This window comes from Camarhynchus parvulus, chromosome 6 (assembly GCF_901933205.1).
Source record: "Camarhynchus parvulus chromosome 6, STF_HiC, whole genome shotgun sequence".
In the NCBI taxonomy this organism is placed as follows: Eukaryota; Metazoa; Chordata; class Aves; order Passeriformes; family Thraupidae; genus Camarhynchus; species Camarhynchus parvulus.
The window spans coordinates 16012170-16029407 of NC_044576.1; the positions used below are offsets into that span (position 1 = coordinate 16012170).

Here is a 17238-nt window from a genome sequence, read left to right on the forward strand (position 1 = left end):
AGTAGGTGTAATCCAGTCATTAATGCACAATATCACTCACCCCATATTGGCAAGTCATCAATATACATCTGGTACCAATAGTGATTTTTGATAGCATACACAAATGCATCTCTTCTTCCCTTGTCCAAGTCAACTTCACAGTAAGTGGTCTGCATCACATCATCTGCAAAAAATTAAAGCAAGTTGAAGATTTATTAATGAGCTGGCTCAAAGTGAAGGCAAATCAAATGGAGGAATGGACAGAGCTGAAGTCTCCAAGACCTCTTGGGTATCCTCAAGTAGATAACAATAAAGGACATTTTAAAAGGAACCATTAAAGCAAATGCATGATTGTGTTCAGAAATCTACATTTCTGCATGCAGAGGCTTCCCACATACTGGACAGGGAAAGGTTTCACAGTATCCTTTTGCTGCTTTACCCACACTAGATTAAGGTAAAAAAGCTGATGACAGATTCACCTGAACAGATAATGAGATCTCTCTAACTTTAACAAGAGGTATGAAATTATTAAGAAATACCTAAAACTGTTTACAACATTATCTCTGTTTTAGTATAATCGGCTTCACTGACTAGGAATAATGTTTGTAAAAAAACCTAAAACTTTTTAAAGGTCTCAGCAGTTTTGAAGAAACTACCCTAAGGAAGAAACAAAGCAATCAGAGTAAAGACAGAGAAAAAAAGGAGAGAAGACAAAAACAGGAATAATGCAAAGGACTCACAAGAGGCTGCATTTGGAAATAAAATAAATCCACCTCTTTCACCCAGAAAGTTATTCTTCCCCATCTACAATTCCTAAGGTATACTGTTAGCAGCCATTCTTTTACATTCCTGAAGAAGTACAAAATGCAATTTTGTTAAATCATCCTTTTCCTCTTTACATTCATCTTCTCTAATGGCACAGTATGGTAACATCAAAAATAAATTTTCAAATTGAAGTTACTATGATACCAATGTTCAATCCATTTAATAATTTATTAGGTCTCAGGTGTAACAGAGGATGTCACTCAAACACTTGAGTAAAGAACTTGACATATTAATTAAAAAGCATTATTATCCTAGATTTAGCTTGACAAGATAATGAAGCCAACCGAAAACTTAGAAGTTATATTATAATATGAGTGTATGTTACTAATTAATTTCTTCCTTCACACAGGTATTTACACAGATTTGAGACCTGTGATGTAAGAACAACATTTTTCATATTGTAACAAAAGGAAAATCCAACTATCTTGTATGATTGCATGTATCCTTTCATATGCCACACTTAATACAACAAGAAACACTACTTCATGGAGGCTTGAATACACTGAAGATTTGCCCCATCAGTCACCACCATGGGAGTGCAAGTGGAAACCTTCGCTCTCAGAAGGGCACACTTCTGCAAAATCATGTTTTTATTCTAGTTCAAAAAATACAGGCAATGCCTACTGATTCAACTGCCAGTTTTACTCACACAGTTTAGTACTTCAGCTAATAACAGCTGCAGCCTAAACAATTCTTTGAATATGATGAACAACATGCAGCTTCACGCTTACCTGCTACTGCTGTCCAGTCAAACAATGCTGAGAAGGAATTATTTTTTTATTGCAGAAGCTAATTTATTAGAATACTTCTATTTCCCTTTTACTAACTTTAGAGGATAAAAAACCTAAAAGTATGAAGTTCAAATCTAATTTTGCAAACTCATATAATACTTTAAAGAGAAAGAAATGCCTGCAACTGTTAATCTTGCCATAATGCCAAAGGCATAGAAAGAAAAGCACAGATGCCTGTAAACTCAGAACTTAGATATGATTCACATATTCATGAAGAAAATCTGTGCAAGTTGATTACTTATTATCTTAATTATTTCAGCTGCAGATTTTAGACACTCAACACTCCTTCAAGCTGTATCTTTTACTTAAGAACCCATGAATCTACTGGTACCAACCAAGCCTCTATCTGTTTACAAAAAGAAAGAAAAAGGAAAACAAAAACCAACCAAAAAATCAAATCACCACAAAAACACCAACAGCCCTGTTTCAATTTAATTGCAGCAACTTCTGGAACACCGATGAAGAGCTGAAGCCAGTATCAATCACACTGAAATAAAACCTATCCATTACAAGAGTATTATCTCAATTTCACTGATACAATCAAGTTAAATGGGGAAAAAATAAAAGTGAACACCCCTTCTGCACAGAACAAGGTCTACCACTAAAATGTCACCAAAAAACTGAGCTACCATCACAATTTAACAATCTAACTGGAAAGGAATTCATTATACAAATGCTAAACTTTAGGGGCTGGTCTACGAAATCCAAATTTCGCAATACATAAATTGGATACAAATTGTACTGGGTTTATGACAACTTCTAAGCCTCTAAAAAAATGAATAAACTTTATTAATTTTTACCAATGTGTTGAATTGCTGCCAGTTGCCTTCACTGTCCTTTCCATTTTGTGACTAAATGCACTTTGAATCACTTACCTTTAAATTTGATGTCAAGCCCACTAAATTCCAACTCAACTCCTTGAAGAGCTTCCCCTAGGGTTTCATGGTAATGGCCAATGCTTTTTTTTGATCCCACACAGAAAGGGAGAGAGAAGTATTTGTAAGTTTCTTGGCGATTGTGGTAGGGTCCTACAGTATTCATCCATAGAACAACTTCCTCTTTATCTTGGTACTGAAAAACAAAGTTATTGAGTTAGATGAGAAGCCCAGCAGAATAAAAATGTTCAAGAAGCTCTTACTCATTATTAACTAGCAGGCAGCATTGCTCAATCACGGGCAACAGCCACATTTAAAGACAGCTGAGCATATTTGTCTTTTGCATGACAGGGACTCCAGGATAAAATTTCAGCCTGCTTTCATAGGAAAAAAAAGCCAAGCTGATCATACAGTTTCTTACGGCCTATCAGTGAAGTATTAGACAAGGGAGATTTAAGAAAGATGATGCAGCGAGCAGAAGTCCTGAAAATAAACAAGCTTTGACTAATTTTGTAAAAACACAGATCAGTTAAAAGCAAAACTCTGCTTATCTCAACTGAAATAAAGGAAACACCAAATTAATGTCTTGTTAAACAAGATCTTAGCAAAGTAGTCAGGCAATCTACCCACACTGCCAGGTATTTTGTATTTTCCTAAAATGCAGCTCCCTTTCTGTTTAGAAAGGGTATAAACTGCATTCAAAATTCCCAGAAGAGCACAATGCCTCACAGGAAGCACTAAAATTAAACTGTTGTGTACCTATAGTAGCCAAGAGCCAAAGTCAGACAGAAGAACTGTATTTTGATGCATTTCCAACATTCCCACAGTGAAAAAACAGAACAGCAAGAAGTCTGGTGGCTGCCATGAAATTCTCTCTGGGAACACTCACTCTTCACTTTCCACAGCTACTGTTAGCCAGGAAAACATATTCCTTGCCCAGGAGCCAATATTTTTTTCCAAGCCCTTATTACTTCTGAACAACAAAAAAAGGTACTTAGAAGTCATTAATGTATCAGTATTCAAATACTGGAAAATTCGGGAAAATTAAATGATCTGAAATAGTAATTTGCATTATATCTGTATGCATCTGGATGAGGTATCAGATTTGCTGATTACTACACAAAGTCTCTCACACAACACTACTTCACCTATAATTTCAACAGAATAAGAGGGACAGGGACCACACTACAGCAATGTAATTTCTAAGGCAGGAACAAACCCTATTTATAATTATACACACATAAAAGCAAATCACTATACAGGTCCTGAATTTTTTTAGGTACAGAAGTATAAAGTACTGTTATAAGACCAAAACAGACACAGAACACCTTGGAGAAGAACAGAAAGCAAAATGTGAATTAGACATACCTATTATATAGTGCACAGCTGAAATACTGAACACAGTTCTGTATCTCCCTTTTTAACAAATGAACAAAGATTCTTCAACTCCATTTATTCTGAACAACCAGTCATACTAAGAGGTCAGTGCAGACATGAAAAAAAAATTCCAGATGAAGTGTTTAAAAGTTAAACTCAAGGATTTAAACAAACATGCTTCGGAAAATAATTTCATCCCTTTAAACTAACACACCATCTCAATTAAAGGCTCATCTTTTTTGTTTACAAAGACATACAAAGGTCATTCCAGCCTCTTGTGTGAGTGATTTCCAACAAGAAACTTAAAATATCTTACTAATTTCATTCTGAGCTGAAGCAGAGACCAAACACTTACTGGTTTCATAAACTTGCCCCTTTGCAGAGCACACACTTCAGAGCATTTCTGATAGCTAAAGAATGTCAAAGAAGCATCAAATAAAAAGTAGACAAGAGAAAGCATGAGAAAGTAGACATTCCTCCTCTCTGCCAGCAATCAGAAAGGTTATACCAGCGCAGCACAGTTGTCCAAAGAAAGTTGGGAAAGATAAGAGAAAGAAAGCAAAATCCCAGTTCCAATCCCCTCAGTGGCAGAAGCAGACAGTGGAGTCTGCACTTGGAATCCACCTCTAGCTCTTGCCAAGAGAGCACAGGACAAGCTGGTCCATCTCTCTTCCTAGCCTGTTTTTCTATCATGTCTTCTGTGTCTTCCTCTAACAGCTGCAGAACATATTTCCAGCCCTTTCTCAAAATGGTCTTTACTTGTCAAGAGCCCACTTTAGCACTACTTATACCAAACAGCTCACACGTGAGCTGACCTATGTCTCTGTTTAACCTTCAGTTATAGAATATGACAACATCCTTAGGTCTGTCAGTTCATCTTTGACAGCCCGAATAAAGAAAGCACTGACCACTGCTTTTCTCAGCTGTTCCTTTCTGACATGCTTCATACTGAGCTGGGACCTCCATATTTTTGGAACTTGTGACAGACGAGGCAGAAACCAACAGATTTAGAACATATTATGCAAAATCTTGCTATGTTTTCTGATCTACCAATGTAACTAAGTAGTAATTAAAACATCTGCAATAACAAATCTGGTCTTTGCTTGTCTCTTATCTCCACGGGGCTTAGTCCCTCTTCAGGGCCCACATGTTTTTCCCACAATGACTCCAAGATGTCATCAACCTACTGTAGAGAGAAAAGGGGCCACATCAAACAGATGCAAAAAATTCAGTCTGCATTTATTACTTCCTCCTTTTTCACAAACACCCCAGAACAGCGCGAGAGAAATCTTTTCAGGACTGCTACCTAAACAAACACAACACCTCAGCCAGCCCAGGCCACAGCTCACTCACACAGTCCTTAGGCACAGCCATCTGCTGCTCCCAGAGACCTCCTCAAATTAAGAGCACTGTAGTAAGCAAAACAACTTAAGCACCTTCAGCTTAAATCTGGGGGTAGTGCCTAGCAGAAACTGAAGGACATTTTCTTCTCTCTCCATTTGTTGGGTTTTGCTCATTGTCAATTATAAGGATGAGCTTTCACATTTAAATACATTTCTCTGACATGACGTATCTTATCCTTTCATTCTTAGCCTAGTGGTAGAGTAACTTGGTGGCAAGAACAGAGTGCAATTAAAGAGTTCAAGTGTGGCAGTTTGATGGTGGGCTTTTTGTCTGGTTTCTTTTCTGTTCTGTTTCATTAGGGCCTTCATAATATCAAAAAGTCCACAATAAATAACAGTGCCAACACAAAGGAAAACTTATTTAGGCAAGACAAAGCACTAGAGTATTTTGTAGGAGACTGTCCTGTCACCTCTTTATGAGGGCTAGTAAGTCTTGGGAAGGCTTACATATAACATACCTTTCAGCAAAAAAGTCACAGTATGAGAGAGAGAACATAAAGTAAGCCAAGATGAACACAGTAAATGACAAGGCAAAGAAGGTCATCAAATAAGACGCAATCTGTACTCTGGTGTATCTCAGCAAGCTCTTCTGGTTTTGGTTCATATGAAGGGATAATATACTGCACTTAGCTCAGAGATCCCAATTATATTCACAGACACAAGCATTTAACAACTTGGTCAAGTGCCACAACTCACATAGTTCAGTACTTTCACATGTGAGAGAAGGCTACAAAACACAATTTTATTTATGTTTCACTTACTGTAATTTATGAAAAAATGTCCGTAAGCTTCACATATTTTTCTGCACTAAGCTTAATATCAGCTCAGTAATTTCTGTAGCTATATGGAACATATAATGATCTATTTATAGATGCAGCCTGAAAAGTCTCGGCATAGACACAAGTTACCTACCATATAGCTGTTAAGCTAAGGGAGACAAACCTTCAGAAACTTCTTTCTGTAATTGTCAACCAGGTGGTGGAGAACCAACCTGCACCTCAAATGCAACTACAACCCTCACCACAGCTGAGGACATCTGTTCCAAAGCAGCACAATATGGTCACAGTGCCTGTTCAGAGCACTGGGCTGCAGGGATGTGCCGGTGCAAGCTAAAATCAGATCCAACCCATCTACAGTTCTTCCTCATTGCTGGTATTGATGGGTCCACCCTAGTTCCCTGCAGAACACGAAACTGGCAGGAACCCTGTGTAGTCTGACATGGCCAGGAGTGCATCTCTTCTATGTAATACAACCAGTGAAAAACTGGGGGTGTGCAACACTTTGAGGCTTAATATAAAGACAATTTCCATACATCTATACAATTTAGAAACTATTCAAGTATAGCAATACTGCCTTCAGTACAGTACATGCATCTTTCTTTCCTGTTACCCAACAGAGCACTCATGGTATGGAAAGCAACTTTATGTTCTCTTTACTCAAGTGTAGAAATTAGGATGCTAACCCTAAAAATAGACTATTTATTCTACAAAACAATTAAGGCTAGATTAAGCCAGTTACAAAAGGTTGCAGAAATAAATATGAGACTGTTGCTGATATTCTTCTTTAAACCAGGAAAACATTTTGCAAAAATGTGATGGGAGACAAAAAGTGGATTACAACTGCCAAACCTCATGTGATGATTCAGCAAAATAAATTCAAATCAAGACAGTTTCTTTCAGAAAATATGTGATTTTACTTCTTTCCTCGAATAGAAGTCTGGAATGACATGCTTCACAATGCACAACTTTCATGGGGAAAAAAAGAACCAACATTATTTGTTACTGGCAAAGCAAAGATGTAGAAGCAAGACAAGAAATAAAGGAGGCAGCAAGCAAAACTCACCTTGCAAGTAATATCCCAGGCTTGCAGTCCTCAGTATCTTAGAGATATCCCATCTATCGAGCACTGTGATAATACTCAATGTTTGCAGCTCACATCCCCACCCTATTAAACTGTAGATTTCAGCCTCATGCTCGCCTTTGGACAAAGCAGGCTATTTCCAGTAACACTTCTTTATTTCTCTCTGAATTTTAGACCCGTCAAGATGTGTCTAGAACTGTACCAGTGGCACAGGCTGAACTTCTGTACATGCAGTACTTTTACTCTTGCACTTCCTAGATGCACAAGATTGCTCAGGCACACCACGTCCTGCTTCCATGACATTTATTTCACCTCTTCAAAATGGAAACACAACTTCAAAGAGGAATCAGGCCGCTCATCTGCGCTCAACTTCACATGCAAATAAGTATTTTACATGAACTGTTTTCCACAGTGCTTCTCTAACTGACAATTTTCAGATACTATACAAAGTTCCTAAATTTACATGCTAATTTTAAATAAGCCTTACATGCTCAGGGTTTTAACGTACTTGATCAGGGTATAAATCAAGCAAAAACGCTTTTCTCAACCATATTAAACTAGGAATTTTGCTATACAATATAGGCTGGGTTTTGTTTATTTTCAATGTTCTTCATGTATTTCTATTCTTACAGAGCACAGATAATTAAACTGAAGCAACATTAAAATTAAAATGCTACCTACTCTCTAGACCATTCTCCTGCAACAAAAGCCACAGGATATTTCAGAATGTTTTGTGGTTTGTCTATTACATCATCAATTTCAACAAGTCTAGCAACAGATGTGAAAGCAAAGGCCAGGCAGGAGCCCCCCAGCCCTGTTTCTGCAGGATCAGTATACATTGTGATAAGGTCACCAGCACCCCATTGATAGTATCGCTTCCACAAATAAAAGGACAACTGTCAAAAAATGTTGCAATTGTTATAATACAGGCAATGAGCAAGTACATTATATCCTCTGGAGCATGAAAATAAGTTAAAGAATCACCAGACAAGTTTTCAGTTAGTTCCTGATAAACTGTTCTGTCATGGGGTGAAGTTATGCTCCTGTGCTGTCTTTAGACAATGGAGATTTTAAGTACTGTGGCAAAAACCTTCTCTTCACTTACTATTCATTTTAAATAACCATGTCTTTATCTTATAATTGTATTTACACTATTCTTCCTCCAAAGAAAGGCAGATGTGATTTCTAAAGACTAACTCAAATTTAAGATAAAGGATATAAGCTGTTGATTCAATGACACTATCCATACCTAGTATCTCCAGAAACAACAGCACAGACCTAGAGCTTCACACAGAGTCCTCTCACAATCGCCTTTTAGTATTTGCTTAGAAGTCCACAACCATAAAATAAAGGACACGTGTAATACATATTACAGCACACGCTGCATACTATTCCATGTTACAGCAGCATTAAAAGCTTAAAACAGCACTTGTGTATGTCCAACATGCTGAGCACTGACAACACCCTGCTCAGCTGTTTCAGGATGCACCAGCACACCTTCCCCCAGGGAGCTGCACACCGAGGAAATGGAAGGATAAGGATGTGTATTCCTACCAATAGGTCTTGAATCTTAAAGTCAGTGAAAATTTGGTTTGAGATTATCAAATCCTGAATTTCCCTTCCACTTCTCCAAAAGTGAGCAGAGCCTTCAAATTGTAGTAAAGCACTTTGATTATAAGAAAATTAATCTCCCAGTTGCAATCATATTTAAAAGGGAAATTCATTAAAATGCAGTATTTAAGGAATATTTCCTTCAGGTTCTTTATCTTAACATCACTATACTACTACAAAACCCTGGCCGTGCTTCATTCACGCTATTAATGCTTCCACTCCAATCTCCCACACACAAGATTAAAATATCAAAATACCCAAGCAAGGAGACAGCCTTCCAAAAAAAGGTAACTGTATTTCTACACCAACTATTCCTAACCTATCATATAACCTATCCAGCTAATAAACTGGACACTATGTGAGCAAGAATACTAAACCAAAATAGACTTATAATCCCTCAGAGTTGAGTAGTTTAGATGAAAAAAATTACAAGCCTTCAAAAGGAATTTGTGATCTCCATGGGTAATTGTTCAGGTAATCATTCAGAAGACCTAAAACCATCAGAAATCACTTCTGAAGGGAGAGCTCAAACCCAAATAAATTCAGTGAGAGCTTTATTTTTTTCCCTAGAAGATCACCAATATTAATAATAAATAATCCCTCAAGTTAACTAGCCCTTAAAATAAACACAGTGCTATGCTGAAAACCATCTCACCTCAGCAGAAGCCTCACTGTAAAGCATAGGTTCAGCAACAAAACTGCCACCTAAACTAGTTCAAAAAATATCTGTTTCTTGAAAGTGCTGAATATTAGATTAACTTTTCTGTCATTAACTGAAGAACCAATAAAGTCCTTTCCCTTTCAAAAAACAAACACAAACCTAACCAGTTTTAAAGTCCTCAAAAATAAATGGAATGAGGCAACTATCCCTTATACAAAAGCTATCAATACTATTTATCTGTTTTATTAAGAACACTTGGTAAGATTTACCACACCTCACCTTGAAAAAACAATGTTAAGAAACTCAGCAAGTGCTTACCAGCCAGGCTGCTCAAGAGCAAAAAAAGTCCTGACAGTCAGACAGAGCCAGTGTTTAATCATAGCCACGTTCTAATACACTCCACAGAGATGATTTCTAGGAAAGTCTCATTCCAAAATCACATCTCAACTCATCACACAAACTTCCACTCTCTCACACTGAAAGCCACGGGAAACAACACTCTGATGCAAAATCAGAAACTGACGAAGCACTAGTATTTTTTTTTCCTAGGGATTCTTTTTGGGTAATAATGCGAGCACTTAAGAAAAACTATCCTCATGCCAATGCGTGAGCTCTCAGATCAGTAGCATTTTCTATACCCATTTTTCTTGCGGGTGCGTGGCAGGGTCCCCGTCCTGCTCTCACTCCCCAGCCCATTCCCACGTTATCCTGCCTCTTCCCGAGGGGAGCTGTCAGCCCCTGTCCCGCAGGGCTGTCACAACCGCTCCGGCTCGGACTGTGCTCTGAAGCCAGAGCAAACATCCTCCCGAGAGGAGGGCAGAGCAAACAGCGCTCTCCAAACAAAGCACGGTACCTGCCGGGCCGTTTATCTGCTCCAGGAAAAGGTGGGACACCCCGCCCGGCCGCACAAGGATGTGCAAACCGGATCAGAGAACCCGCCGGCCCTGCCCCGAGCGCCCCGGCGTTCCCCTCACGCCGAACCGGATCGCGGGGCCCGGCTCCGCCCGGCGCGGCCAGAACAGCCCGAGCAGCGCAGCGGGCGCGGCGGGAGGCCCCCGCGGGGCGGCGGCCGCCCGCTCCCCGAGGCCGCGGCCCGTGGCTCCCCCGTCCCTCCCGCCCACCGAGTCGCGCTCCCCGCGCCGCCGCGGCACGGGGGCCCGGCGCGAGCGCCGCTCCCGGGAAGCAGGGGCCGCCTCACCGTGTGCTCGTGCTCGTCGGCGCGGGCGCGCAGCGGCAGGAGCGGCAGGAGCAGCAGGAGCAGCCCGGGCGCCGCCATCTCGGGCCTCGGCGTCCCCAGCAGGCCCCGCCGCGGCACCGGCCCGCGCCCGCCGCCGACGCCACTTCCGCCCCGCCCGCCACGTCACCCGCCCGGCCGCCGGAACGGCGGGGGCGCTACGGGAGCGCTACGGGAGCCCCGCGGGGCGGGCGGAGCTCGGCAGAGACCGCGGGCGGGCACAGGGCAGCCGCGCCCCGCCGGCCTGGGGCTGAGCGCGGCCAGGGGGAGCGCCGTTCTTAGGAGATGGAGTTATAATTGATATTTCGTTTTGATCGATAAAGTAATGGAAAGGTCTTTGGGAAGGGCGGGGCGCAGGGCAGCGTACAAGAACCCTCTGGAGCGCAAGTGTTGGGAGCAGCAGCTAACGGAGCTGCGGGTTTTGAGCCTGGAGAGGAGGAGGCTTAGGGGAGACTCTTATCACTCTCTGCGACTCCCTGCAAGGAGGCTCCAGCGAGGCGGGGTCCGTCTCTTCTCCCGGGGAGCCAGTGACAGGACAAGGGGAAAGGGGCTCGAGCTCGGACTCTAGGCGCAATTTCTGCACGGAATGGCTGAGCAGATAGTGGAAGGGGCTGCCGAGGGAGATGGTGGAGGCGCCTGGCCCTGGGGGGTGTTTAAAGAAAGATCGGAAATGGTCAAGTGGATACGGAGATGTTCAGGCCGAGGTTGGACTCGACGCTCTCAAAGCGTGGAATACACAGGCCCATTGTTTACAGCCCTCGCACGAGCAGCAGCAGCAGCACACGGAGCTGCAGCGCCCAGGGCAGGCGCTGAGGCGGCACAGCCACACCTGGACCTTGTTCAGGGTAAGGTTTCTGCCAGTGCTGGCTAAGATGAAGCCCATAAACCTGCCTCCAAACTTGAACCTACCTCAAACTACAAGTCCAGAGTAAGAAAAACCAAACCAAACCAAGCCCTCAATTCAAAATGCTCATGTCATTGAACATTGATTCATCAGACAACTTTAAAATTAATTACAGTAAAAAAATTCAAAAGTTATATATTCTCTTAAAAAGGGGGGGAGGTGGGGGCTATGCCATCTTCTCACATAAAGAGAGCCAACAAAGAAGCAGACAATAAATGATATGAGCAAAAGGCAGGAATTCCGTGCTGTCACGTGTCATCCATGCTTTGTAGAAATGATGCAGAAAGCAGATTTCCCTGTTACCATCATACCTATGATGCTAAAAGCTCTTCCTCTTGTGGTTTCACACATTCAGTCTACGTTCCCTGCACATATTTCAAAGGTATATTTATCTGAAGCCTTTTCCAGAGATGCAGGAGATAGCGCATGCACTGTTTCAGCAGAAGTGAGGTCGCTGTAGAGATGCTTGCCAAAATCCATGCAAAAGCCATCCTTGTATTACACACACACATACAGACTAAAAAAAAAGAAAACCTAGACAGTTTTGATAACACCATATGTTTCTTTCTAGTCATTGCATCTCAGTCCAAAATAGAGTAGCTTATCCTTGGGAGACAGAGAGAGGAGGCTTCAGCATCTTCAGTTTATTCAGTAGTTAAGTCTCTCAGTCAGCACCAGGGCCAACCAGAGCCATCTGCTGCAGCAGGGTTTGCAAGGCATGCTGTACAAAGAACAAGCATTGTCCCCAGGCCTGCCAGCTGGCACCTGAGTTTGGTGGATTGGTTGATGCCCCTACAACTGGCCAGGCCACTTAAGTTTTTACAAGCAATTTTATTATGTGTTCAGTCCTTGAGCTGTAATATGCATCAGAAACACTTCATATTTCCCTTTCCACTTTCCCTCCCAAGCATATTCTTAAGTAAACAGCAATCTGCATGCACACTGTTTCTTCTCTGGTCTCTTCTGATCTTTAGTTTCAGTGCATTTCTCATCCTGGGTGGAAGCAACACACACCACATGCTCACCAGCACAAAAGACAGATACAGGGACTGCATACATTGAAATGTACAAGGCTGAAAGCAACTAGATGAATCCAATCTATGTGGAACACACACTTTGGTGGCTAAGCAGGTGCATTGCTGTTGGCCTGTAAGAGGCTTGAAAGACATGACTGCATCCAGTTGTTTACCTGCATCCAACAGTAAAGCCATTTTAGTGCTGCTCCTTTTTGCCTCGATAGGGTGAGAGTCTTGCAGTGATTGTTGGTTACTGAGATCCCTCACTAGTCCAGCAGCAGTGAGACAGGAATGCCTGAAACTACAGCTGCATCTTCAGTTTCCCTCCCTTAAGGAGTGCAGAAGGGGCCTGAACAGAATGCATTTATAGTATGGCTCAGCTCTCCTTTTCCCAGCTCACCTCTCCCAGAGCCCCACCAGCACCTGGCTTTATGTGATGGGTCAGGACAGAGTAATGAAGTATCTCAGCTTCAAATGGGAGAGGGACTGAAAGGCTACTTAGGAGCTACTTTCAGTAATTCAGATATAACCATCTCTCCACAGCACAAACGATAATATCCCGTTCACAGCCATGGTCTTAGGATTCTGCAAAGTCAAATGCTCAGATAAATCCCTCCCATAGAGGACATTTGGCTATAACATGGAAGGGATGCAGTATTAAAAATTAGCTTGGAAAGATGGATCCCAGGGCTGCTTCAGTCCAACAGCGCTGAAAGAAAATCTGCACGACACACATATAATTTGCTCTTCCTTTCCTGCCTTATTACAGTTTTACCCACATCCTACAATTCTACTTTATGTTGTACCTGAGCTGGAAACCTTGTTTCATTCCAAGAAAAGCGCAGGAGGGCAGCTCTCACCTCACCATTCCCCTGGCTACAGTGAACAAAAGCAAACTCACTGACAGTCTCTAGTGGCAGTTACTGGAGACAGCACTGAGGTTCCTTTAAAAAATAAAATTTAAAAAAAGAACAAAACAGAAAGGACACCTCTCTGTTATGCTGCGTATGCAGCACAGCACCTGCATCCCTCTGCCATCAAAAGGAGAGGATTTATGAGCTGCATTTGGAGTCACCCAAATCCTATGAGTCTAATGCATAGATGGTATTCATTCAGTGCTGGTCAAGTCACAGTTGTTGTCACTTCTGCAGCTTCACACATTGGGTTTGCCACCCTGCAAGAGAGAGGAACTGCAACTCTGTCACCTGCTCTCCTGCCAATGAAGGGGAGCTGACATGATCAGACAGAAGCTCTACATGTCCTGCCTCTACTCGAGGGATCATCTAATACAGATGTATCTGTCTGTCTGTTTTTCAAGCCGTTCCCCCTCTTTCATCCCTGAAAACCAAGTATGTAATGATGTTTAATTCTCTGTCCTGAATGTTATCTTGCAGATTCCCATCTGTGTCACTCCCACACAACCAGAGCCTTAAATTGTCCCCCAAGGGCTGGGATATGCACTGACAATTTCAAGGTCTGGAAGAGAACCAAACCAGGAAGTCTCCTTAAGTTTTTAAGCCCTCAGGTAGAAAAAAGGCTGGACATAGCTCCTGCAGATTCACATTGGTAGAAAGGGACAGTAGAGCAAGCAGAGTCCAGCTCCCAGGCTGTCTGTTCCCTCTGCAGCCAGCTAAAATATGGCTGGTATTTGTGAGGGGTGTGCACTGATAACTGGAGACTCACTACTGTTCCAGAGTATGAAGTGGAATGCCTTCATATTGCGGCATAATGACCACATGTAAAAGACATAGAACACAGCACTGCCACCAAGTCCTTCTCTAATTTGAGAGCTCCATCATGTGATTTTGTAACACCATATCTGTACCCTGCATGAAAAAGGTTTAAGTTCAGTTGGTTTGTGATACAGAAGGTCCCTTACCAGCTGTCTTGGGAATTTTCATGATAAATACAGCACACACAACACCTTGTCTGTCCTCTTCAGGAAGTGAACAGGAAAAGGAAAGGCATTTTCAAGGCTGTATGCAAAATACATTCTTGAAGACAATTTCTCATCCCCCCATGGTTTAATGATTGCTAAAGGGGGATGCTACACCTTCTGAAAGGTCAGTATAATTGTATCCAAAATGTTATGCCAAGCAGTAGTACATTCACCCGCTCCTGATGTAATGAGCATTTTTCAAACATCTTATTTTCTTTACTTTTTAAGCATGTTTTCCAGTCAAGCCCTGTAGACTGTATTGAGAGGTTTGGTAACAATGCTTATCAGGATTTAGTTCCTAAAAGGACACATGTGCTTTCTTGATCAGATGGGATCTTCATGTTGATGCAGGGCTCCCAAGATATACATCAATGTTCTTCCCAATGATGATACCTTTTCTTGAAGCCCCAAAGCACCAAAATTCTTCCAACTAAAAAAAAGTTATAAAATGCCAAAAGGTCCCAGTGAAAATAATGGGAAAAGTCACCAGAGCTTCAGGGAGGACGAAGGGGATGAAATCATTTGGGTCCCACTTATAAATAATTTAACACAGCCCAAAAAAATCTGTACAAACACCTATATAAACAAAAAAAATCTCATATTCCACAGATGTTGAGAGATTCAGCGACCTCTTGGGGGCACAGGTGGAGGATAAAAGCCTTCACAGCTTACAGGCCTATAAAAAGACAGATAATGAAAATGTATGAAAAAGTAGTAGAAAACAGAGTTCTGGAACAACACATTGCATGCAATAACATCATATGTAAGCATACTGTACATTCAGTAGTCATACAAGAAGAAAAACAGGCTGATTGAGCAACAGAGCAGATGCCAAGCTGCCAGAGCATTGTTCCTGTCCAAGCTATTTCTTCTGTTCTTCAGCTGCAGTAATTCTACTATTACTGGAGAGAGATGCTATAATGGTTGGTTGGAGTAAAATTTTGAGAGTTTGGTAGCTTTCTCAAAAACATACTCACTTTCTGCCTTTGCTAACTGCCTTACTTTTTGTCCAAGGCTTCCATAAGGATTAACTGAAAGCACACATTTTGAGCTGCATTTTAGTTTTACCTGCTTGCACCTCGAGGAGGCACTCTGGGAGGCCTTTCTGGGAAAGGAAGCCTCTCTACTTGGTGAAGAACTGGGCTGCGGCTCCTTGCTGTTTCTGGGACTTCACTGTCCTACAAAATGAAGAGAAGTGTTTACAGAACAGCAGAATCTGGTTCTTGGTATCCTCACAAAAGTGGCTACATTTTGGCATTTCTCTAAATGCAATGCCAGCTCTGAGCTCTTTTTTCAGCATGAAAACAAAGGCATGTACTTAAGGACAGCAGAGCAGTACACAGCAGAGGTGAGAGCTTACCTCAGTGTCCCCTTCCATCCCACTGCTGACACTCAGTATACTTCGAGTGCTAGAGCGGTTACTTGCACTACCTGGAGGAAGCAAGAGAAAAAACTCATTAATAAACCCTGGGGATTTAACTGCAAATCCCTAACTCTGGGCTCTTTCTAACCTCATGCTTAATTCTTGCAAATATAATTAATGCTTGTTTAGATTAATTTATTTTCACTGTTTTTTTTCATATATTTGGGATCCAAACAACAGCATTTCATACAACACAAACCACAGGACCAAGCCATTCAATTATGCTTTCTTTTTAGAAGATTTCTACCTTAACTTTCTTTATCCAGTCTTTTGGTCAAATACTCACAACCACAATCTATTCTTTATATCTATCATATCATATAATATGAAAAGATCCAATGCTAATATCATCTGGAAAGTCAGGCAAATATTTTCACAAGGGTTACACACCCAACACTTACATACATTTAAATTATCAGTCCCCATATCTTTAACAACTGCTTGAAGATAGATGGCTCTCAGCACTGTCACATATTCATTCCTGGAGTGACTGCTTAAGAAGTTATTGTTCCAAATAAATAATTGTTTACTACCCCCTCTTACAACAATCCTCAATCATCACAGAAATGTTTCCTAGTCTATTTCCAAGCTAAAAACATGTTTGTTCAGACAACCTTCAGCATCCATCTATGCAAACCCATTAAACTGTCATGGACTCAGAGCAGGGATTGTTTTTTCAATCAGTCATGCCAATTCCAAAGGTGACAGCAAGTCACGAACATACTCTATACTGCTATGGCTGGCTTCAGTACTAAATAGATAACATTCTATAGGGCTGTGAAATATGGGGACACTAATGTTCAGAAACATGTACACTGAAATGGTGGCTAGAGAGGTTTCCTCCTAAGATGCCGTCCCTCCCTGCAAGCTTTGGTAAGTCTCATCAGCTGGTACAAACAGCAGCACTTTAGAGTGCTAAATCCTGTGCTAAGGTCCATTCTCAGCATCACCCCGTGAGAAAGAGCACCAGGCTGCATAGAGCGAGCTCTGCAGACTTGCTTCTCTCACATGTGCTTGTAGGCAAGTTACTGGCTCAGCCAGCTGCCTCTGGCACCTATTCTGGATGTATGCCAGCTGCACCTTGCCAAGAGTCACAAAGGTGGTAACCTAACAGGAAGTCAGGTTTCCTTTCAAAGGACCCCACTGATCCTAAATGATTTCTGCAACAATTGCTCAGTCTGCAATTAGAGTAAGAACGCAGGGATTTAATTTGCACAAATTAAATGTAATGAAAAGCAAAGATAATAAAAATGTGCAGACTGCCCAACCACTCAAGAGGTCCCACAGTTACCAATGAAAAATGCTGTCCTTTATGTAAAACAATTGAAGAAACAACATAT

General features: G+C 41.6%; 2 protein-coding genes across 2 annotated transcripts in view; both read right to left on the reverse strand.

Annotated features, from left to right (window-relative positions):
• Nucleotides 1–10715, reverse strand: part of TM9SF3 (transmembrane 9 superfamily member 3) — a 39607-nt gene extending 28892 nt beyond the window's left edge. Inside the window, exons 1-3 of the mRNA XM_030950763.1 lie at nucleotides 10581–10715; nucleotides 2471–2666; nucleotides 41–163 (exon numbers count right to left, since the gene is read on the reverse strand). Coding sequence (XP_030806623.1) covers nucleotides 41–163; nucleotides 2471–2666; nucleotides 10581–10658 — 397 coding nt within the window. The 5' untranslated portion in view covers nucleotides 10659–10715. The remainder of the gene's footprint in view (nucleotides 1–40; nucleotides 164–2470; nucleotides 2667–10580) is intronic.
• Nucleotides 10716–14700: 3985 nt separating this feature from the next.
• The window catches only part of PIK3AP1 (phosphoinositide-3-kinase adaptor protein 1), a 34253-nt gene continuing 31715 nt past the window's right edge, over nucleotides 14701–17238 (reverse strand). The window contains exons 15-17 of the mRNA XM_030950762.1: nucleotides 15836–15906; nucleotides 15544–15653; nucleotides 14701–15151 (exon numbers count right to left, since the gene is read on the reverse strand). Of these exons, the coding sequence (XP_030806622.1) occupies nucleotides 15097–15151; nucleotides 15544–15653; nucleotides 15836–15906 (236 nt within the window). The 3' untranslated portion in view covers nucleotides 14701–15096. The remainder of the gene's footprint in view (nucleotides 15152–15543; nucleotides 15654–15835; nucleotides 15907–17238) is intronic.